We start from the raw sequence: 22,981 nt of genomic DNA on the forward strand, positions 1-22,981 counted from the left end.
TCCATGAGCATGGTGTTTATTTACTTATTTATAATACTTATATATTTATATTAAAGAGTTCATTTATTCAACTCTTTGTTAATTTCTCTCAGCAGTGATTTACAATTTTTTGTGTACAGTTCTTACACATATCTGGTTGTTTATTCCTAAATAATTATTGCCTTTGATGTTATAAGGCTTTGAAAAAAAATTTACTTTTCATTTGTCCTTTACAGGTATATAGAAATGCAATAGATTTTTTTTTCCTCTTTCTTTTTTAATTGATTTTGTGTCTTTTGACATTACTAATAAATTCATTTATTAGTTCTGATACATTTTCGTAGATTCCTTGAGATTTCCTACGTACAGTGATCCCGTTATCTGCAAATGAAGGCAGTTTCACTTTACTTCCTTCCTTTCTATCTATATGACTTTTATTTCTTTTTTTCACCTTATTGCACTGAATATGCCTCCAGTAAAAACATTTAATAGAATAGGCAAGAGGGTCCTTCTTGGATTGTTCCTGATCTTTGGGGGAGAAAACTCTTAGTCTCATCATTAAATATGATGTTAGCTCTGTATTTTCGTAGAGCTAACATAAAACAAACCCTGTGTCTGATTAAGGCAGTTTCCTTGTATCCAAAGTTTGCTGAAACTTTGTGTTATTAATGTTTTTAAATATAAATTGTGTTTGTGGGATTATTATTTGCTTAGGTATATGTACAGGAGCAAAGAGCTTGTTCGAAGTAAGCGAGAGTGTATTCGAAAACTCAAAGAAGAAATAAAAATTCTGCAGCAAAAACTGGAAAGGTGAGTCATAGACACCTTTGTACTTAGAATGGGGTATTAAAATTGGATAATTTGCTTTTATCTAAAAATGAATTCAGAGTTTAAGTGTTAACAAGTATATTTTATAAAATGGATAAAGAAAATATGAACCAGATGGGCAGTGGTGGTCCCAGGACACCTTTGACCCAAGTCACACGGCGAGTCACTGACAGTGTACTGAAGAGAAGCCAGGTTCCGGTTTCATAGCTCTTTACTTTTTCTGCTCTCCTTGCCTTCTTGTTCACAAACATAGGAGAGGTAACTATCACAAAACTCTAATCCCCTTGTCTTGAGAAAGCAGCTTTTAAAGTGCCTTGTAAAGGTAAAACAAGTCAGCAGTGCTGACTCAGAGAGGGCTTGTATTTTTGACACATAGGAAGTCCTTTCTCCTGTGGAGAAATCACTGTTCATCTGTTCTTGCTGACTGCTTTTGTGAAGTCACCCTTGACTTCCTAAGAAGGAATCAGTGTAACTTCTGTCTAGTCAGAGACCATTAATTTCGCCTTTAGGAAGGAGATTCCATATGATGTCAGTGGCTTTTTTTTGCCTTTATCTACTTACTATTTTTGCTGCTACCGCTACTCCAGCTCTGACTACTTCATTGCTAGCTCAGTAATTTCCCTGAGAGGCAAAGCCTGCTACACCAGCCTGAGAAAGACCCCGCACCTGTGGGTGCCCCTTCCAGCCCCTCCCCCTCACTTAGGAAGGATTCATCCAAGGGTTGTTGTGATCCATCATCTTGTTGTCTTAATGTGGACTTAAGCTGGAGACTGAGTCCTCAGATACTCTTGGAAGTGATTTACAGGACTTTATACCTATGGCAATATTTCACTTTAAAAGTTTGAGTGATACTTTATAAGATTAGAAAGTTATAATTGTTTTCATACACCATACCTGGTATATCTCATGTATTTTGACTGAAAAATACTCAATTTGCAATAACCAGCTAGGCGTTCTGACTTATTTAGATTTTAAATAGCATACAGGTGTATTTTCTATAGTATGAATAAAACTTTCTTTTTAAAATAAAGTAACTTAAATTTTTGGATAATATTACTTGGGTAATTATTTTTGAAAAATTGCTTGTCTGTGTGTGACATAGTTCTGGGGATCTTTGCAAGGAACTTGTTAATGGATACCATTGGGTAGTAGAACTGAGGTGGGAATGGATGGCTTTTATGGTTTGTTTTATCCTTTTTTGAATTTGAGTTTTCTTACCAGGTATATGTATTACTTTTATTATTAAAAAAAAAAGTTCACCATTTCTTCTGTAAAAGCACCTTGATATCATATTAAAAATAGGATTTCTTGTGTACAGTGTAGATATCTTTTTTGAAACCACTTCCATTCTAATTCTGCTAAATTAATACATTGTATGAAATAGTTGGTCTAAAGGAATTCATTAGAAGAATAGGAAAATGATTGTATCGTAGAATTGAAGATAAGTTTCTCAAAGAAAATTTTTTCCTGAAATTTTGTATGAATATCATGTTAAAATACAGCAGAATGTTAAAATAAAATACATGTAAACCTGGGAAGAGGTACAGATGTAAAATGACGGCTTAAAATCTTATGACAGATTATCAGTGCTGCAGTGCTACTAGAAAGATGTTTCCGTTGGTCCAAGACAGTCATGTATTAATAAATTCTTTCAAAAAACAGTGCTTAAGAAGACATTTACTATGTCTGTGGGATAGACAAGGAGTTCACAGATGGGAGATGTTCCTTCAGCGTTAAAGGGAATGACATACATACAGAAAGAATACCATGGAGAAAATAGATCTTGAAAGATCAGTCAAGTTTAGATAAGTTGATAGCTGACAGTAAGCCAAAGATATAGATCTAAGGACCAGAAACAGTTATTTAAAGTTCCTCTAGCTTTATATATTTAACATCCTTTTCTTTGAAAGCCAAAACTCTGTGTGGAAGGCAAATCCATAGGAGAAATCATTCTGTTTCCCTTTTAAATTAGAGAGGATGAAGTGTCTTTGCTACATATCCTCTAACATGTGGTTGATTTTGAGTTGCATTATATTTTATTTTTCATTTCATAGTATACTTTTTGATGTAGAAACAGTTTTCCTTCTCCCTAGTTCTGTGGCTGTTTCTTTCACTTTATTCAGAGAAGAAAAATGTGAAGTGACTCTCTCCTTTTGTAAATGGAATCCCAGAATTATAGTTTACCTGTACCAGTGAGTCAACTTATGTACCATTTAGACTCTCTACTGCAATGAACTGTAGAATTCACTAAAGTAAATCTCTTTTATTAGTGTAGCATGTGCTAGTAGTAGCAGAACATTGGGTATTACTAAAATAATTGGTTATTTTGATTACATATTGAAGACATTTATTATTTACTGATTCCAAAGAAATCTTCAGTAATTTATGCATGCCCTGCCCTGTTAAATGAGTACGTGAGTCATAGTGTACATAGGACTTAATCTCTGACCTTTGTCAACACCTCCTTCCCATTTCCAGCTTTCTCTCTCATTTTTCCTAATTGCAGATTACTTGATCTAAAAGACAGCAAAGGAAAAAAACCTTGGGTACATTAGATTGGTACAAAAGTATTTGTGGTTTCAGACCCTGAATTTTAAATCAGTATAACTAGTCTCGAACACATCTTTATTAATCAAAGTAGGAACCATTACAATCAACCCATTCTTGCCAACGAGAAAAAAGTATGCTTATTCCTGTAGCATAAAAATCTGTGCTTTGGGATTTGATGAACTCTTGGAAAGCATTTTCTGCATCCTGCTGGTTGTAAAAGCGTTTTCCTTGCAAAATGTTGTTGAGATGCTTGAAGAAGTGGTAGTCAATTGGAGAGAGGTCAGGTGAATATGGCAGATGAGGCAAAACTTTGTAGCCCAATTTGTTTAGCCTTTGAAGCATTGTTTGCGTGACATTTGGTTGGGCATCATGGAGAAGAATTGGGCCCATTCTGTTGACCAGTGCTGGCTGCAGACGTTGCAGTTTTCAGTGCATCGCATCATTTGCTGAGCATAGTTCTCAGATGTAACGGTTTCACTGGGACTCAGAAAGCTGCAGTGGATCAGACCGGCCGCAGACCACCACACAGTGACCAGGCCCTTTTTTGGAGCAAGTCTGGCTTTGGGAAGTGCTTTGCAGCTGCTTCTCTGTCCAGCCGCTGAGCTGGTCGTCCTGGTTGTCATGTAGCATCCACTTTTTGTTGCCCATCACAAGCCGTAAGAAGTGATTTGTTGTGCAGAATAAGAGAAGGTGACACTTGAGAGTGACACATTTTTTGATTTTCAGTCAGCTCATGAGCGCACCCACTTTCTGAGCTTTTTCACCTTTTTTAATTTGCTTCAAATGCCAAACAATCATAGAATGGTCAACACTGAGTTCTCGGGCAACTTATCCTGTAGTTGTCAGACGATCAGCTCTCAATTGGTCATTGTCAACTTCTGGTGGTCGGCCACTATGTTCTTCATCTTTCAGGCTCTAGTCTCCTTTGCCAAACTTCCAGAAGCACCACCGCACTGTACATTCATTAGCAGTTCCTGGGCCAAATGCATTGTTGATGTTGTGAGTTGTCTCAGCTGCTTTATGACCCATTTTGAACTCAAATAAGAAAATCGCATGAAATTGCTTTCTGACTAACATCATTTCCGTAGTCTAAAACACATATAAAATAAACAGCAAGTCATAAGCCATTACCAAAAAAACATGAAGCAAGAAATGCACATTAAAATGTATAACATAATCATGTTTATTTAAGAATGTATTCCAACATCAAATGGCGAATTTCAACAGCACAAAACTGCAATTACTTTTGTACCAACCTAATAGTTCACCAGCATTATTTTCAAATTTGAGTAATGATATCTCTCTTCCTTTAAAAAACAGAGTTTACTTTTTTTTTTTTTTTTATTAGAGTTTACTTTTATGAGTGAGCCTAACTGTGATTTGAATCACACCACTGGTGTGACTTTGAATAGGAGCCCACCTGAAATGCTTTCTGTCAAGTGTAAAGATTGAGACTGTTGTCAGTTTTCTCTTTTGTAGTTAGAAAACTTTTGCTCTGTAGATTAATGTATTAAATATTGTATAGCCTTTAGGGATAAGCCTTTCCATTGACTCTCCATATAATAACACAGCGAGCCTGAAAGTACAAGATGCCTTGGCGCTAGAGAACCATTTTCTCTGCCTCGTAGGTATGTGAAATATGGCTCGGGCCCAGCCCGGTTCCCGCTTCCGGACATGTTGAAATATGTAATTGAATTTGCCAGTACAAAACCTGCCTCAGAGAGCTCTGCGTCTCAAAGTGATGCATGCATGACAGAACCACTTTCTTCAGCACACTGCCTGACTTCTGACCTGACATCCAAGGAAAGGTAATGGAAACAAGTTTTTAAAATAGTATATATTGGGGCTTTGGCTTAATCTGAGCTGTGTGCCTTGTTTCCGCCTGATGAACACTCGCCGCCATGAGCTCTTTGTCTTACAGGGACGGGTTTTGCCACTTAAGTAAATCGTTCATAATTCCCACCCATGCTTTCGTCTCACCCAAGGGATAGTTGGGATTATTACAGAGGTATCTTGAACTGTCTGGAACAGTGTTCATTCTCCGCCAGGCCCACCTGGCTCGGAGGTTGCTGTAAGCTAACTGCCATGGAAGGCCTTCCCCAGAGGAAAACTCAGCCGCTGGTTTTCTAAAACATGGCATTCACTCGTCTGCTGAAGGAGTCTGCACGACTGAGTAAACACCAAGCAAAGGGAAACTTATTTACAAGTAGAAAATTAAAAGAAGAGAAAGAACTGGCTAGAAATTGAAGAGGACAACTTACAGCGGCTTACCCAGCAAAGAGACAGAGAGGCCTTGTCACGTGAGCCCTTGATTCTCTTCTAGCTCAACTGTGTGCAGCAGCCTTTGTGGTCTGGAGGGGCCATTGGGGCCGGTGCGGATCAAATGTGATCCGTGGGTCCTGGCTAACAAAAACACTAGAGCCTATAGAAGAGTTTAGACTTTTTTGTGTTGTTAAAAGAAACCCAATCATTCCTTCACCGCCCCTCCCACACACACATGTATTACTATTCATTCATTCATGTGTGTGCTGAGTGCCTATTTGGATAGAACATACCGAACGGTGATAGCGGTTATCTCTAGGGGATGGCACGAGGCACGGGGTGGAGGGAGGGTTCCTTTACTTTATACTCTACCTATGTGTGTCTGTTTGGGTTTTTGTAGAATGTTCTCATGTCCTTTGTAAAATATAAATGATTTTAATTTTTAAAAAGTGGTTTTTTATCTGTTTAATAATATGAAATAGTACTGACTGATACTAGATTTTAAAGTTGCTCTGTGTGTGTGTAATCTTTTTTGAGATTGAGACATCTCCTCTCTTGCTTACATTGGCCTTGTTTTCCCATATGTATGGGTCCTCAGGGAAAGGAGGTTTACTCCATTATTTTGTTTATGGGGGAGAGGCAGGTAGGAAGGGGAGTGAGAGTTTAAGTCAGAACTGTGCAGTTTATGTTCTTGAGTTTTGGTGTGAAACAGAAGCCTCAGTACAGTTAGATTCGTGTGTATTCCTGCTGATTTGTCTATGTGCAGTTTTTTTGGCGGTAGTTAATTAGTAGATAAATTAATAGTTACTTTACATACTTTCTTGTCAGTTTATGACAATGATGTAAAGTGGTTGACATCCACCTCTTAGAGCTGAAGTGTTAGATTCCTTACCCGAGGCTACTACCGTCTCCTTGGGTGTTTAGCTGAGATGTGGTGGAGCTGGAGTTGTCTGCCAGTAAGTTCTCACCCGGTGCTCTCCCGGAGTGCCACCTAGTTTGCATTCCTGCATGTTGGGTATACAGCTGATACTATTTTTCTTCTGTGTATTTTGTTCCTGGATCCACCAGTCCATCTCACTTTGGTCAGTTACATCTTAGAAACACAATAGTCGATCCCTTGACTACTCCCCATTTCTTTTCCATGTTCCTTCTCATCCTTTCTTCTTGAGAAGAAGGTTCATTGTTACAAGTGGTTAGGGAGCAGGTGCCATAGACTTGTAAACTCAGGCAGATTTGAGCGTAATCCCTCCCTGTCCTTTACTAGCTGGGTGAACTTAGGAACACTGCTTTATTTCTCTGAATCTTAGATTTGAAAGTTGGTAAAATAGGAATGGCGACAGTACCTGCCTTAGCAGCAAGCTGTGTTAAGTGAGATGATGCCTGTAAAGGGAAGGTTTGGCTCAGTGACTTCATAAACACTCAATTGTAGCTGTGCTTTCCCACAGAGCAGCTTGCTTTACAGAGTGCATTAATTTAGGCAAAGACGTATTTTGGAAATAGAGGGGAAAATGGCAACCTGCTCCTGTATTCTTGCCTGGGAAACCCCATGGACAAAGGAGCCAGGCAGGCTACAGTCCATGCATGTATGCTAAGTTGCTTCAGTCATATCTGACCAATTCTTTGCAACCATATAGACTGTAGCCTGCCAGGCTCCTGTGTCCATGGGATGCTCCAGGCAAGAATACTAGAGTAGGTTGCCATGCCCTCCTCCAGAGCTACAGTCCATAAGGTCCCAAAGAGTCTGACATGATTTAGCGACTGAGCACAGATGCATAGTTTAGAAATTAAAATCTGAGCATTTTTTTTTCTTAATCTTCCTTCAGTACAAGTAAAGACAGCATGTCTCAGGAAGCTGAAGGAACCTTTTCTTCCTCTGAAGATTCTGTGCACAAGTCTAAGATGGCAGAGCAGCCACCTACACCTCCCCGTTCTTCCGTGGAAATGCCTGCACACCCAGCTCCTCGAACAGTCACAGATGAGGAGATAAACTTTGTTAAGACGTGCCTGCAGAGGTGGAGGAACGAGATTGAACAGGATATACAAGGTTGGCTCTTTCTGCTTGTCAGATGGTTACTCTTTGCCTTTTCTGTTTGTGTGAATACGTGGAAATTAGGCACCTTGGAGACACATCCTGTCATTGCCTTGTATTCTGTTGAATTTGAGGAGCTGTGACCTCTTTGGTACTTTTTGTTCCCTGTGAGATTAGGTCAGACACTTTGCTTTAGTAATACAACCATGAAAAGTTCTTCCCTAGATTCCCTCCTCAAATTTTCTGGGAATTCCTGGGTATCTTGAATACACAGTTCCATTCACCTTAGATAATTTTCTGTGTCTGCTGGATTTCCTTTCCTGTAGTTTACCTGAACTCTGACTTCAGTTGACCCAAACTTAGAATTTCAGTTTCCTGAATTTCCACTTTTAAAGTTTTTTCTACATACAGTATGCTTTATTGACAGTTAAGGAGGCAAAGAATATCTGAGTAATGCTTGCAGTGTAAAATCACATTATTCAGCATTTTGTTCCTAAAATCCTATGGCCTTGTCTTGTTTCTCGTCCTCCCCTTCTTTCTCCTTTTGTCTAGGGAGCAATAAATAAGTAAATTATGCAAATCTAGATTCCTCCCAGGTTCTTACTGACAGAAGTCTGGCCCTGCCTGTTGCTTTGTCTTCCCTTTCCAGGTGTCTCTGGCACATGTACTTTACACCCAAGTGACCCTTAAAGTCTGATTTTAGAGACTGTTTCCTAAGAAATTTTGGTGCCAATTATAAGACATGATGATTTTTGTTTAGAAATCTTAATGTAGTTATATTAAACTAAAAGCTTTTGTAACCTAAAGCACTAGCTGCTTTAAAACTGCATGCTTCCTTATGGTTCATAGAGAGAAGCTGAAAGGGTGAAAACCTCAGGTACAGAGAAGCTGTAGTCTTTGCAGAGCTAGAGCTGCCTGTGTGACGTGGGGTGAAATCATTATAACTGAGTGTTCTTTTTTAACAGACTTAAAGAACTGTATTGCAAGCACTACCCAGACCATTGAGCAGATGTACTGTGATCCTCTCCTCCGTCAGGTAGAATGCCCATTGATGGGGAAGTAGTCAAGGCATGTTCTAATGGTGCTAATGGGCAGATACAGAGAAGTTGACGGTTTTCTTTGAAACTGAGTGGAAACTTCCCTAAGACATAAAAGTTAATTTTTGAAAGAAATATGTATTGTTCTATATTTTAGGCTAAAAAAGAGCAGTGTATCTTCCTTCTACCACCAACAGGACGTAAAACATATTTGTCTCAAGTCTACCACATGGTATTTTTTCCATGTGTTGGAAAGGTTTGTTGTTAAATATTAATAAAATTTCTCATAAAATGGTAGTGAAGCAGTACAGTGAGGGAAACCTGACCAAGGACTGGTTCCCCATCCTTTCCAAAGTACCATGATCCTTCATGATTCTTCATTTAGCAGTGTGATTTTTAACCTTTATGTCTCTAGTAACTCCTAAAGAGAGGTAGGCAGGGCAGAAATTCTTACTTTCCACATATTTTTGTTTAAAATAACATTCTGGGCGTTGACGGGAAAGAGGTTACAGTTAGGGGACTGCCCTCCACGGGCCTCTGTGTAAATGAATGACTGTGGGAGGGGAGCCCTGTTTCTAGGGTCACGGGAAACCCTAGTTGTGTTGCATAGCAAGAATGCACCATGTGAATCTTGGGTGTTGACCATTTTCTCTTTTCTATTCTTTAAAAAAATTTACCACCAGTAAAAACATGTCAAGGTACTGATTAAATGTAATTTTACTTTACTGACTTGCCTTTCTTTCACCAATACTTAACTTGGCACTTAAACATCACTCTTATTTTCTCCATATTGCCAGTAGGGATGGCGGGGTGGGGGCTGGGGGGAAGCTTTTCACATTTTGAAACAAACAAGTAGGTAATTAAAAGGGTCTTCACCTCAGATAAGTGGATGATTACCTGCAAGAAGAAATATAAAGACTGATTCATAATGAAATATATGACTGATTCATAATGAAATAAGTTAACTTAGATTTTAGGTAATAGAAAATTTATTAATTTTAGTTAATAAAACAGTCAGAACAGCATAACTGCTAAAGGCCCCAGGTATGGTAAGCATCTTCTCAACATGAGTGGTCATGGTGCTTCTGTTTTCAGATAGACTGAGTTTGGAACTGGGGGAATAAATAAGTCTCAGTTATTTTTTTGTTTCAGATCTATAATCATAGGAGTTAAAGAGTTAAAGAGAATCATCTGGTTTAACTGTCTGATTTTAAACCTTCAGGAATGGGAGATTCCAAGGCTATGTTGTTTTTAGTGCATCTTGAATCAATAAGATGTGTTGTTGATGTGAACCCTACATCAAACACACGTGTAAACGGGCAGTTGTCTTACGTCTTATGGCTGGGCATCCTTTGGAGCTTTCGTCGCCTCAGCCCCTGTCAGCTGATGTGCTTTAGGCTGACACGGGGAACGCTCTGGCTTGCAGGTGCCTTACCGCTTGCACGCAGTGCTGGTTCACGAGGGGCAGGCAAACGCGGGACACTACTGGGCCTACGTCTACAACCCGCCACGGCAAGTCTGGCTCAAGTACAACGACATCTCTGTTACCGAGTCCTCCTGGGAGGAGCTGGAGCGAGATTCCTACGGGGGCCAGAGAAACGTTAGTGCCTACTGCCTGATGTACATTAACGACAAGCTGCCCCACTGCAGTGCAGGTAAAAACGGTATGAGCAGAGGCCAGGCTTGCGGAGACTGTACTGCTCAGGGAAGGGAACAATCTTGTAGTTTAAAAAGAAAATTAAACTCGGATTCATTAGATGGACATGAGTTTGGGTAAACTCCGGGAGTTGGTGATGGACAGGGAGGCCTGGCGTGCTGCGATTCATGGGGTCGCAGAGAGTCAGACACGACGGAGCGACTGAACTGAACTGAATGATATGTTCAAGAAATACAAATAGTATAAAAGAGAAGAAAAAGGAAAAATAACTTTGCTTTCCTCCTTCCTTGAGCCCAACAAGTATCCATTCTTAGGCTCCTAATGTAGTCTTCTAGAAATGTTCTGTGCAGATGCTAGGTTTTATTCATTGATATCTCAGCTACACCCCATTTTTTCCCGACCAAATGGGATATTTTTCCATTCTGTTTGGCATCTTTTTCATTGTTTTTCTTAACAATCTCTCTATTTTTATAAATAGAAGCAACTTATTCCTGTTAACAACTAAAATAATTCCATTGCATGGAATATGTGTATAATTTATTAAACTAGCCTCCTGTTGATAGACTTTTAAGTTGCCTCTAGTTTTTCCCTTTTTTAGTGATGTTCTTGTGCACATATATTTTGCACCTTTTGGAGAATAGCTAGATTTTATAAATGGATTTGCCTCGGCAGTTTCAGACTTCTCATAATACTGCTACTAATGTTAACGATAATTATAATTATCATTTATGCTGGTACTTTCCTCCTTACTGCATACTTTAAGCTTTATTTCTCTAATAACTTATTAACTCTAACGCAGAGGAGGCAGGGCAGAAATTCTTATCACCCACATTTTCCAGCTGAGGTTCTGTACTTGTCATACTGCCAATAAATATTCTGGTTCCAGATTCTATGCTGTTTTCCATGTGTATTACTCTTTCTTCTCTCATATCTGAGATCATGGAAGGCATCTTCTTTAGTGTTCAGACTTCACAGTGTTGCATAAGGAAGCCTATAAGGCATTTTGTCTGGGCAGCAAGTGGTCTTTCTCGTGTGCTTGATGGGTAGGGGATGGAGAGAATGCTCACTTCACAGTAACTGATCGCCTAATTGCATGTTTGCAGTGTGAGGGCAGGAACAGCTGCTCGTGGGAGTTTCTGTACAAACGATTGTGCTGGCTGTGGGTGGCATACAGGGGCCTTGTTATAACGGGTGTGTCTCATCTATAGAAATAGACAAAAGTGAGAACTGTCGTTTAGTGAAAAGGCTGGTTAGCAGCAACCAGTATGTGGATGTGCTACTCTGCTGTAGGGTTTTATAATTTGTTTCGGTTGTAGGGTTGGAAATGAGATTGAATATGTCATTGATGGCCTTGTCATTTTTCATCATAGCCTTTAGTGAACCCCAAGTATTAGTGACCTATTGATCTAACCTTTGTATCCCTTTGCTTTGTGGTAGCACTTGATTATGTGAAACTTAAGGCAGTATAAATGTCTTGGTTTTCATTTTCAACCATCTTGAGATGGATATACTTTGTTATTTAATTCAATTTATTATTATTATTTTTTGACCACACTATAATGCTTGTGGGATCTTATTTCCCTGACCAGGGATCAAACCCACGTCTCCTACAGTGGAAGTTCAGAGTCCCAACCACTGGACCACCAGGGAAGTCCTGGAGATGGATATGCTTATCAGTAATAGGGGCATTGTTTACACTGATAAAACTGTTTATCTTGAAATTTCCATTGAATAATGATTTTCTGAATTCCCAAGAAATGTTTGGTTTGTTCTTGCTACTTTGTCTGTGATTGGCCTCTACTCCAAATCCTCACTTGTTACCATTGATTGATTAATTTAACAAATATTCAGTGTCCCTCCCTCCCATTATGCCAGCCACTGTTACTGGGGTACCATGACTATTGGCCTGATATTGTCAGTACTTCAGACAGTGGATGGATTAGGTGTGTATTTTTCATTAAAAGTAAGAAAAAAGACAAAGTGTCTTACTTTTTTTCTGGAAAAGAGCTTTGGTTTCCTTGATGCCTTTTGCTTGGTGGGACTGTTTTAACTGTGTCTTTGTTCTTCCTCAGAGGCGGCCCCGAATGAATTAGATCAGATGTCAGGAGAAGTGGAAGCCCTGTCTGTTGAACTTAAGCATTACATTCAGGAAGATAACTGGCAGTTTGAGCAGGAAGTGGAGGAATGGGAAGAAGAGCAGTCTTGCAAAATTCCTCAGATGGAATCTTCCACCAGCTCAGCATCACAGGACTTCTCTCCATCACAAGGTATCTGAGCAGGGCATTTATGCCAGTAACTTGGGGGAGTTGATGCTGCACTCCCGTAGCCAGCCCCGTGCACTTCCTCTGAGTGAGCCATGCCACGCTCTGCACAGTGGAACTAGAGTTGGTGTCGCACAGCCTGACAGCCCAGCTTGTGGCTCTAGACAGTCAGCTCTGCTGGGCAGAACCAACAGCGAAAGATTAGCAGCTAGCTACCTGTACTTTCACTATATTTAGTGCTAGCTTACTTCCCAGGTTGCAGGAGAAACTATGGTAAGATTAATAGGTAGATTTTATGAAAACTATTCTGTAAAGGTGATCTTCCTAACGGATAGTTGTTTATAGGAAGCCTTTTTGCCATGAAGAAATATGACAACATTGGGAGCACATTAAACTTTACAGAATCATCAGTGACTCCTTGCTGAAGTAGCTGTTTCTTTTAGCCACTAGTTTGCAGGGGAAATTTACATAATTTTTTCGAAAGGTTAGTTGGAAGGTGTGCACATTAAACTTTGTATCCAGTCCTGCTTGCCTTGTAGAGTGTTCTAGTGGTTTTATTACTGGAAGCTGATTCCTCCCTGCTGTTGCTTCTCAGAATCTTCAGTGGCCTCTTCCCACGGGGCTCGATGCCTGTCCTCCGAGCACGCTGTGATCGTGAAGGAGCAGACTGCCCAGGCGATTGCAAACACAGCACATGCCTATGAGAACAGTGGCGTGGAAGCCGCCCTGAGTGAGGTGAGGGGGCCTGGAATTCCGGAATCCAGAGGGGCGGGCTTCCGGCAGTAAGTGCCGCAGTTTTCTCACATTTCTGTTATTCTGTATCTGCTGCGTTTAACCAATCCCTCTTTATTTCTGTTTTTTTCTTACTCTTTCTCTCCATTCTGCTGCCACAGCTTAAGGAAGCTGAACCCAAGAAGCCCATGCCCCCGGAAACAAAGCCTGCAGAGCAGGCAGAGCAGCCCCCACAGGCTCGTGACGCAGAGTCTGCTGCCCAGCCTAATGCTGAGGTCTCTGAAGTCGAGATTCCCAGTGTGGGAAGGATTCTGGTTAGATCTGATGCAGATGGATATGATGAGGAGGTACAGAGATGAGTCAAGGTCTAGCTGTCTGTTGTCAGTCTTGTATTTCCTTCTCACGTGACTGAGCATAGCTGTGTAAGGTGTGCGGCAACAGTATTTTCTCCTTGACACAGGAGGTGGGCGAGAGGCCTTAGTCACCATCCTCCACTGCTGCCAGCAGGTCTCTACTCAGACCTGCCCTTACGAGGCGGCGGCTCAGAGAGGTAGAATTTAGTTCCATGTGTCGTATCCTGAACAAAAAATTGCCCTTTAAATTAGGAGTCTTTGGTAATATTAGTCCATTGCATTTCCTCCAAACAGGAAAATTTCAGTTGTCTAGTGGTCAGGTCAAATGTGAGTTGACCTTGTTTTAACTCTGAAGCTATAGACTTCCAGGTTGTTTGCTGTCTGCCTCCTTTGCAGTTGTCCCCACACACTAACAGTCATGAATCCTGTCCTCAGGTTTCTATGGGATGGTTATTTTTTTTTAATCATTGCAAGGTTTTCACTTTATAAGGTCTTATTTGTGTACCTGCTAGTTTCAGACTGTTTGTAATGTACTGTTCACCCAGGTAAAACTCTGAAAGACTGGTGTATTTAGGATGGACACCCAAACCTCAGAACGCAATTGGAATTCTCACCTCAGACCTTTCCCCTCTGAGAGCTATAATTTACCTTGATTGTGTAGCAGTGCCATATCGTAGGTATTTTTAGACATACACCGTAGGGGTAGCTTGTCATGGGCACGGTCTTGTGGTCGTGCAGAGGGCCAGGGGCTGCTAGCGTTGAACGGGGCGTGGGAGCCTGCTCCCGTGGTGGCTGCTGGCCGGGGGGGCACGCCGCCCTGCTTCCCTGCGGCAGTCTGCTCACCTTTCTCTCTGTCTTCTTCTGAACCTTTCTTCTCTGCTTTCTCTCTGTGTTTTGTGCCCTCTTGTGGTAGGTGATGCTGAGCCCTGCCATGCAAGGGGTCATCCTGGCCATAGCTAAAGCCCGTCAGACCTTTGACCGAGATGGGTCTGAAGCAGGGCTTATTAAGGTATCTCTGTTTTTGTCTTGTTTTTTAAATTCTAATTAAATTAGAATTAGGATTAAATCCTAATCCTTGTACCACAGGGATCATCATCATGGGGCAGTGATCATATCAGATGCTAAAAAAGTGTTTTTCATTGAGGTAAAACATAAAACTCCCTTCGCTGCCCGACTAACAGCCCAGCCGTTCCATGGCACTGGTGGCTTCTCCCCTCGTGGCACTAACGCGGCCTCGGCGCTCTGTGGCCCACCTGGCCAGGAGTAACCTCCTTGTTCTTAGGAGGTGCCTATTAATAAAGCTGTGAATGAGACCTCGCCTTTGTAATTTGGAGGCCATAATATAAGAAAGTAGGCCATGCTTTTTAAGGTGCTTGAATAAAATTTAAGATTCTTAAAGAAATTGCATTTATTTGGATTTTTAAATTTCAGATCCTTGGTACTCAAAGATATGCTTGAAACAATGAAAACTTTTGTTTTTCTGAGCACTGTATGAGGAAAATTATTTTCTTGTGAGTACAGGATGTCTTTGGTGCTGGAGCAGTTTTGTCCTTTTTGAAAGGCAAAGAGATTATAGGGTCCAGTTGCCTCTGTCATTCCTCAATAAGAATGTCTTAGAAGTTGTCTTAGAGTGATGAAAACCTCCTTAGGCCTTAGGCAGTGGTTTCTGTGTGTACAAGCCCACCATGCCCCCTTTTCTGACTACCAATTCTGTCTTCAATAGGCATTCCATGAAGAGTACTCCAGGCTCTATCAGCTCGCCAAGGAGACCCCCACCTCTCACAGTGATCCTCGTCTTCAGCACGTGCTTGTCTACTTCTTCCAAAACGAAGCACCTAAAAGGGTAGTAGAGCGGACCCTTCTGGAACAATTTGCTGATAAAAATCTTAGCTATGATGAAAGGTGAGAAGGGAGTGTTTCAGTGAACCACCCTTCCTTCTATCTTGACTAAGTCCTCTGAAGGGGAAACTCATTGCTTTCTTAACTTTGTCCACAGGTCGATCAGTATTATGAAGGTGGCTCAAGCAAAACTGAAGGAGATTGGTCCAGATGACATGAATATGGAAGAGTACAAGGTGAGGTCTTCTCTTTGCACCTACACATGTTAATTTCTAAGGCAACCCTAACAATTAAAAAACAAATAAAAATGTAAGGAGGCCAAGGTGTTGAAACATTTGAGGCTGTCATTTATATGTTCTTTTCGTGTGTGCTAAGTCACTTCAGTTGTGTCCAACTCTTTGTGACCGTATGGACTGTAGCCTGCCAGACTCCTCTGTCTATGGGATTCTCCAGGCAAGAATATTGGAATGGGTTGCTATTTCCTTCTCCAATATGTTCCTCCTCGTATAGTAAATTATACATATGCACAAATATATTTATAATCCAATTTGTACAACTTGTAGTAATATTAATAAATTTTATATAAAGCTATAAAGCAAACAATTTTATATTATCACCAAGTGACTCCCACCCCCTCTCAAAAAAAAATTGAGTCAGAATGATCTTTTCTTACCCTTTGGATGGCCAGTTTCTTTATTCCATTATTCTCTTCAACTGATCAGCATTTCATTTCCCTTAAATACTCACTTTAGACTTGTCCTAGGCGATACAATTCGTGATTTCACGGTTTTAGTTTGCTTTAAATAATATACAGTTTTCTAATATTTCTGTATTCAAGACTAAAATTTTTATGCATTAAAATGCGTGCATGACTACACATTTCCAAACACGAAACACATCATGTAGGTACGACGCTGTTGAGTGCCACCTCGCTATGCCCTACTTGCCGCCCCTGGCCCCCACCCCCAGGCAAGCTTAGTGTTGTTCCTGAGATTGGAGCGGCCTTGACCTTCTGTCTTCCCTCATCTGAATGGTTTCCTCTGATCTCGGGAGGCCATTCATTCAGACCAGAGCTGAATGACTTTGACGTGGGTGTTGGAAGTTAAGATCCGAAATTCTAAAGCTCATGTGAAATGAATATTTCTGTTCCTCGGCAGCAGGAACAGGACACAGAAAATTAAGGTCAGCAGTAGACTTTTATCATAAATGTCCAGTACTTTATTTTCTGAAAGCTTTTGTGTCTCCTGTTTTTGTGCCAGGCCATATGAGCTCCGTAAGTATTAGTACTGAGTTTGAGGCTTGCTGTGGGGAAAAGGGTAGAAGCAGTTTCAGTCATAATCATGAATGGCTGTCATTCCTTTTCAGAAGTGGCATGAAGATTACAGTTTGTTCCGAAAGGTGTCTGTGTATCTCCTGACAGGCCTGGAACTCTATCAGAAAGGAAAGTAAGTGGCGTCTCATGTTACCGAGCTGGTTGTGGATGCCCACCAGGATCTCCGAGGACCACAGCCCCTTCCACACACACCCTGTGTCTCTACCGTTTCAGTGTTCTACTTCACTTTTGCACTGAACATCACACGTGTGTCTTCATCTTTTACATAATGATAGATTTCTCGGTCGAGAGATATAATGGCCAATTTTCTTTGTGATAAATTAAAATGAACTCAGAAAATGAATTTTAGAGTCAGTGTGGACTGTAGTGAGCCTCTCGTCCACTTCCTTGTTGTAGAGTTGGGAGAAACAGTCCAGGGAAGTGCCATGATTTGCCTTGAGCTTCTCGGCCAGTTTGCAGAGGAGCTGAGGCTACCTGTGGTCTTTGGCTCTCAGGCTTTTCCACCTGCACCATGCGGCCTCCATGCTTAAGACTTTTCCATCCCTGCAGCCGGTTACATTCTTGTATTAGAGAGTGCTGGGGACTAAGCCCTGGGTTTGGGGAAGGGGCACTGAGCCGTTTCATCAATAACTTTCTCAGGTACCAAGAGGCGCTTTCCTACCTGGTGTACGCCTACCAAAGCAATGCTGCTCTGCTGATGAAGGGGCCCCAGCGGGGCGTGAAGGAGTCGGTGATCGCTTTGTACCGAAGAAAATGCCTTCTGGTGTGTACTCTTTATAGAGCCTGACGATTTTTGTGTTTTATTGTGTTTACCTCTGTTCCTAGAAGCCAGGAAGAAATACAACATAAAAAAAAAAACCCTCCTGCAGGCTTTAGGTTGTTCTAAACCCTCAAGAGTAGTTTTACATTGAAACAGATGAAGTTACTTCAGTGAACATCGTTCTTCTTCCGCCCCGATAGAAGCTAGATGAGAACCGCATCTCCCCTTTTCTGGTGCCCTTCATGTGTGCCGCATTACAGCTTATGTCACACACCTCTCTGCTAGATTGTGAGTTCCTTGAGCATAGATCCTCTTAGTCAGCCTTGTTCTCTGTGCCTGGCACATAGAAAGCATCTAGTAAACATGTGTTTTCTATGTTCCCTAACTAGTAAGCTAGTAGACGAGAAGCTTTCGTGATGTCTAAAGAGACTCCAGTTTTTAAAACTGGTCCTGCCGTCCCGTTAACATCCTTGCCATGAAGCACAGGCGAGCTAGCCCGGTCGTTTTGCACTTGGCTGCTGCGTGGGCAGGCCAACCATGGTCTGTCCGCCTCCCCAGGGCTCCCTCCAGGTGCTTGTCCTTCAGAAAGCCGCAGAGGCGGCTTAACCTCAGGCCAAGCTTGCCTTGGTCCTCCCTGCCACCCAGCAGGATCACCCTCTACCCAGAGTGAGGCCCGCGTTTCTGCCACTACCTTTTGTTAATGCCAAATGGAGATTAAGTTGTGACATGCGTGTATCTCAGAAACTTCATTTTCTGATTATACTTGGATTCCTGTGTCAGTAGTAGATATGGCAGGGCACTTTGAAGCTGAAAAGGGAGCCTTGTAGATTTGATGGACCGCAAATGCTTTTATTTTTTAAATCACCAAATAGAGATTACGTTTTGAATGCCCTCTCAGCTGCCACAGGAAGGCACTAATAAGGATTTGGCTTCTTTCCGCCCCTGGCTCTCAACTCCCGGTGTGTGTCAGAATCACCTAAGGGGCTTTCACATGTTGGTGGCCCAGGCCTCTCCCAGACGGTTAAACCAGTCTCCTGGTAAGGGGCCTGGGCAGCACCTTATCTTCTGCAGGTGATTTTTGATTTTTGGTGAAGAGTGAGAACCATAGAATCTTTTGATAGAAGCAGATGTTAGATATGACCTTGACTCATAAGTTTAGGCCACTTGGTCAGAGGCTTTGCCACATTCAGATCACCTTGGGGGCATTAAAAAATAAAAAAAATCCCAGTGTCTAGGTCAGCCAAATACCAATCAAATTGGCATGAGTGGGTTGGGGCATCTGTGGTTTTTAAGGATCCCCAGGCAATTCCAGTGTACAGTGGAGTTTGGGAACTACTTGTTTAAATATTTTTTGAGACTTTTTTTCCCATTGTTTTTATCCATAGGAACTGAATGCCAAAGCAGCTTCTCTCTTTGAAACAAATGATGAGCACTCTGTAACAGAGGGCATTAACGTGATGAATGAGTTGATCATTCCCTGCATTCACCTTATCATTAATAACGACATCTCCAAGGATGACCTGGATGCCATTGAGGTCATGAGAAACCACTGGTGCTCTTACCTGGGGCAGGATATCGCAGGTGTGGTGTTTGTTGCCGTTGCCAGTAATTTCTGAGACCCTTGAGAGTTCTGGAAATGACAGTGGACTCACTCTGCTGCACTGGTTGTCAGACCTTTTTAAGGGATTGGAATCCCTTAGCATATAAATGCGTGGAAGTGTACCTGCTGTACTGAGACAAGAAACGGGGCCCTGAACCCCTGTGCTTAGCCTCCCTTATCTTACGTGAACCCCTGTCCTTAGCCTACCGTATCTCCTCTGATGGCTGAATCACCTCCACAGCCGGCCACACAGCGCTATTTGAGAAAAAATCACTGCTCTCCAGCAGTGTTAGACTGCTGTTACTTTTCCATCTGCCAAAATCTGAACTTGAAGTTTGTAGTTTAAATATTAAAAAAATCTGTTTTTGCTGCTTGATTACCTGTTGGTGCCATAATTAAATTTTCCTGTGACTTGAAGTTGTAAGACATAAACATTTTATTAACTATGATGCCTTCAAGGTTAATAAATTAGTAAAGGGGATGTTTGTGCCTGTCCAAAGCATTTTGGAGAGGGAGCCTAGAACTAGATATTTTTAGGCAAGTTTGGTTGACTTAGAAAATTGTTATGTATCTTGATATGAAGCCTCTTTGTTGCTTACTGATGTAAAGATATTCCATTGATTTGTCAAAGTGTTCAAGTTTATGATATATATTGAAAAAATCTATAATAATTAGTAGCTAAGAATTTCAGTTTTTGTTTAAACTATGTGTGACGTTATAGCCTTACTTAATGCCGTGTATACACTGGTATATTTTAATTGAAGGATAAGACCAGCGTTATCTTTATGGAAGTTGTATGTTTACAGCACATTATATTTGTGGTACTTCCTCAAATTTTAAAGGATGATTGATTAAAAGACATGTCCATAATGAAGTGAGTGTATAGTGTTATCCTGGTGCATGTCAGATGACTTAAAACAATGACCTAAAACTTTGCTGTAGTCGGCAAATAGGTCTTTGCGCTTGATTTGGTCTGAAGGAATCGTCATTTTTCATTAGCTGGCCAGAACATGCTTTGAACTTGGAGATTATTAGAGACTTACTAGTTTTAACTCAAGAGATTTATTTAGCTGTATACTAACCATCCATTTTCCCTCCACAGAAAATCTGCAGCTGTGCTTAGGGGAGTTTCTACCCAGACTTCTAGATCCTTCTGCAGAAATCATTGTCTTAAAGGAGCCTCCAACTATTCGGCCCAATTCTCCCTATGACCTTTGTAGCCGATTTGCAGCTGTCATGGAGTCAATTCAAGGAGTGTCAACTGTGACAGTGAAATAAGCCCCCACGTGTTCAAGACCCAGCCTGGTCTTTGGTTGACCGTCTGTTGCACAGAAGTCTGTTGTCACAGTGTTTACCCTATGAAAGGGATTAGGTGGGACAGTGAGACTCAGATCCAGATCCTAACTATGCTGTGTGTGTAAAGAAGGATTGAAACTAAAACTGCACTTTTTAGGAACAGAATCATAGAAGTGATTTCATGAAAAAAGGCAGGAACCAGTGTATTAAGGTGTTGATTTGTGGCAGAAGCCCTGAAATGTCTCTTGTCCCTACAAGACAGCCTGGGCTTTTCTGAGCCTCAGAGTATCCTTCAGGCAAAAGTATTTTTGACAGCAGACTAGAAGGGTGATTCATCAGGACCTGAACTGTATGAACAGCTACTCGTTATTTTATCAGATACAGATGACATTAAAAAAAAATTTAACTGCAAGGGAGGAGATGAAAAAATGGGTTGTTGATGAGCCGCCACCCTTTCACATGTGGGTAGAACATAAGGTCATGTGGCAGTAAGATGCTGAAAAGTCAAAAGAAAGCTGCCTTTCCTTTCTTCTATTTTATATTTTTAAATAAACCAGAAAACCTCATACTCAGTCCTGAATCAAAGAAAGGAGAAAGCATTAAGGACATCAAATGGAATAGCAGCATTGTGAAACTTGACTAAAGATCACATTTTCAATGTTGTAAACTATTTAAAGGTAAAATTTTCTAGCATCTGAAAATGGCTAAAACACATGGCTAAGGCTCCTGCTGGTCCAGAAGAACATTTCGATGCCCCGCCCCCGTTTTTCCTTTTAAAAAAATAGGGGATGTGGGTTTGTAAAAAGAAAAAGAATATATATATATGTATATGTAGAGAGAGAAATATCCCATTGACCATTTTTAAAAGGCTCCAGATTGGGTATTATGTTTTAACCAAATTTTAAAGATTGCCAGGGGAATTGTGGGAGGGTCAAAGACTTGCTACAACTATGCAGATTTTATAAATGTGCAATAAAAGTATTTGTTTTACCTTTGGTATGCAGTATGGCCTTTGTTTATATCTATTCTATTTTGGAAATGGATGGACTCAGTTAGCATTTCTCATGTTTCAGTTTTTGTTCTTAAAAAAAAAGGGCAGATTAAAGGGTTAAGAAGCTTGATGGGAATGAAAAGTGTCAACTAAAAATAGTAACAACCTGAAAGCAGAGAGTGGTTTTATTCGGTGGGAATTTTTAGAACTTCAAGCCTGGGAGGCGGCCTCTCAAGTAGCCCTGAGAAACTGCTCCAAAGAGGCGATGGGGAAAGGAGTCAGATTATACAGAAGTTTGTACCAAAGAAAGGCAGGTAGTCTGAACATCAAAGATTACTATTAATTAAGGAAAACCAGCTATCACAATGTTTAGCGCTCTTCTCTGTATGGGAAGATGCAAGCATCTGGGCTCGCTGAACTCATTCCTTTCATATGCATCTCAGCTATCTGGGGGCGTCATTCTCCCTTTTCGGGTCCTTTGGGCTCAGAAATGAACATGTGGAGGGCCTGAATCACAGATGGCTGTGACCTCCTTTCTAGATATGGCAGGAGATACTCCATTTCACAAAGGCAAGTCACTTCTTGAGCAGCACCTAGTGGTGTCTGATCTGTTTTCATCTCATTTGCTAGTTGCATTGCATGTAAGTGTATCCACATTGTAATTTGATTTAGAAGTCAAAAAAATTATTTTCTTGAAGCTGAATTTTTTATATTTTGGTCTAATGAATGGTTAACGCCATCTTTCACAGACATCCAGAGGTGCTTTTGTGTTTTAAAGCTCGCTGCAAAGATTTTTTTCATGGGGAATTGATTAATTTTCTTACTCATTGATTGTGTGCTCAGTCGCTTCAGTCATGTCTGACTCTTTGCGACCCCATGGACTGTAGCCCACCGGGCTCCTCTGTCCATGGGATTCTCCAGGCAAGAATACTGGAGTGGGTTGCCATTTCCTCCTCCAGGGGATCTTCCCGGTACAGCGAGCAGACCCACGTCTCTTGGCATTGGCTGGTGGGTTCTTTACCATTAGTGCCACCTGGGAAGACTTTTACTGTTTACCATTTGCCCTTCACTTTTAAATCCCTGTCATTGCTGAGTGGTGTGCACAGTTACGTAACAACCCTGGGATGCTAATGAGGACTGTTGGCTTGCCCAAGGTCACAGGTGTCCTAGGTGGTGGAGCCAGGACACTTGTCCTTGGTGTGTCTCACTTCACAACCTGTGCTACTAACAACTACTCGACTGCCCTTGGAAGTCTTTTGAGATCTTTTGCTTTTTCACATTAGTTATTTCCTGATCAGCTTTTGAAAAATCTACAGTTGGTGAAGAAAGGAACAGCTGGACATCTGTAGTGGTGGATCTGCTCAGACCACCCGGCGGGGTGCTGGGGCTGCCTTAGGTACTGCTTGATTTCTTTTAGGGTCAGGAAGGTGCCTCAGGAAGGAGATTAAACTGCACTGGTTTAATCTCCGTGCAG

The 22,981-nt window shown here is 41.2% G+C and overlaps 1 protein-coding gene across 8 annotated transcripts in view; it reads left to right on the forward strand.

The window, feature by feature from the left end:
• USP28 (ubiquitin specific peptidase 28) overlaps positions 1-21,513 on the forward strand; it is a 66,060-nt gene extending 44,547 nt beyond the window's left edge. For 2 of the 8 annotated variants that reach the window (XM_065943855.1, XM_065943856.1), the window contains exons 12-26: positions 694-789; positions 4,986-5,165; positions 7,443-7,663; positions 8,614-8,684; positions 10,112-10,349; positions 12,415-12,609; positions 13,199-13,338; positions 13,497-13,682; positions 14,602-14,697; positions 15,412-15,590; positions 15,685-15,763; positions 16,893-16,972; positions 17,500-17,623; positions 19,006-19,201; positions 20,323-21,513. In XM_065943855.1, coding sequence (XP_065799927.1) covers positions 694-789; positions 4,986-5,165; positions 7,443-7,663; positions 8,614-8,684; positions 10,112-10,349; positions 12,415-12,609; positions 13,199-13,338; positions 13,497-13,682; positions 14,602-14,697; positions 15,412-15,590; positions 15,685-15,763; positions 16,893-16,972; positions 17,500-17,623; positions 19,006-19,201; positions 20,323-20,498 — 2,257 coding nt within the window. In that variant the 3' untranslated portion in view covers positions 20,499-21,513. The remainder of the gene's footprint in view (positions 1-693; positions 790-4,985; positions 5,166-7,442; positions 7,664-8,613; positions 8,685-10,111; positions 10,350-12,414; positions 12,610-13,198; positions 13,339-13,496; positions 13,683-14,601; positions 14,698-15,411; positions 15,591-15,684; positions 15,764-16,892; positions 16,973-17,499; positions 17,624-19,005; positions 19,202-20,322) is intronic. The other 6 variants (XM_065943857.1, XM_065943859.1, XM_065943862.1 and 3 more) reach the window with 4 other exon arrangements.
• Positions 21,514-22,981: the final 1,468 nt, after the last annotated feature.

The sequence above is a fragment of the Muntiacus reevesi genome, chromosome 9, assembly GCF_963930625.1.
Source record: "Muntiacus reevesi chromosome 9, mMunRee1.1, whole genome shotgun sequence".
Classification (NCBI taxonomy): domain Eukaryota; kingdom Metazoa; phylum Chordata; class Mammalia; order Artiodactyla; family Cervidae; genus Muntiacus; species Muntiacus reevesi.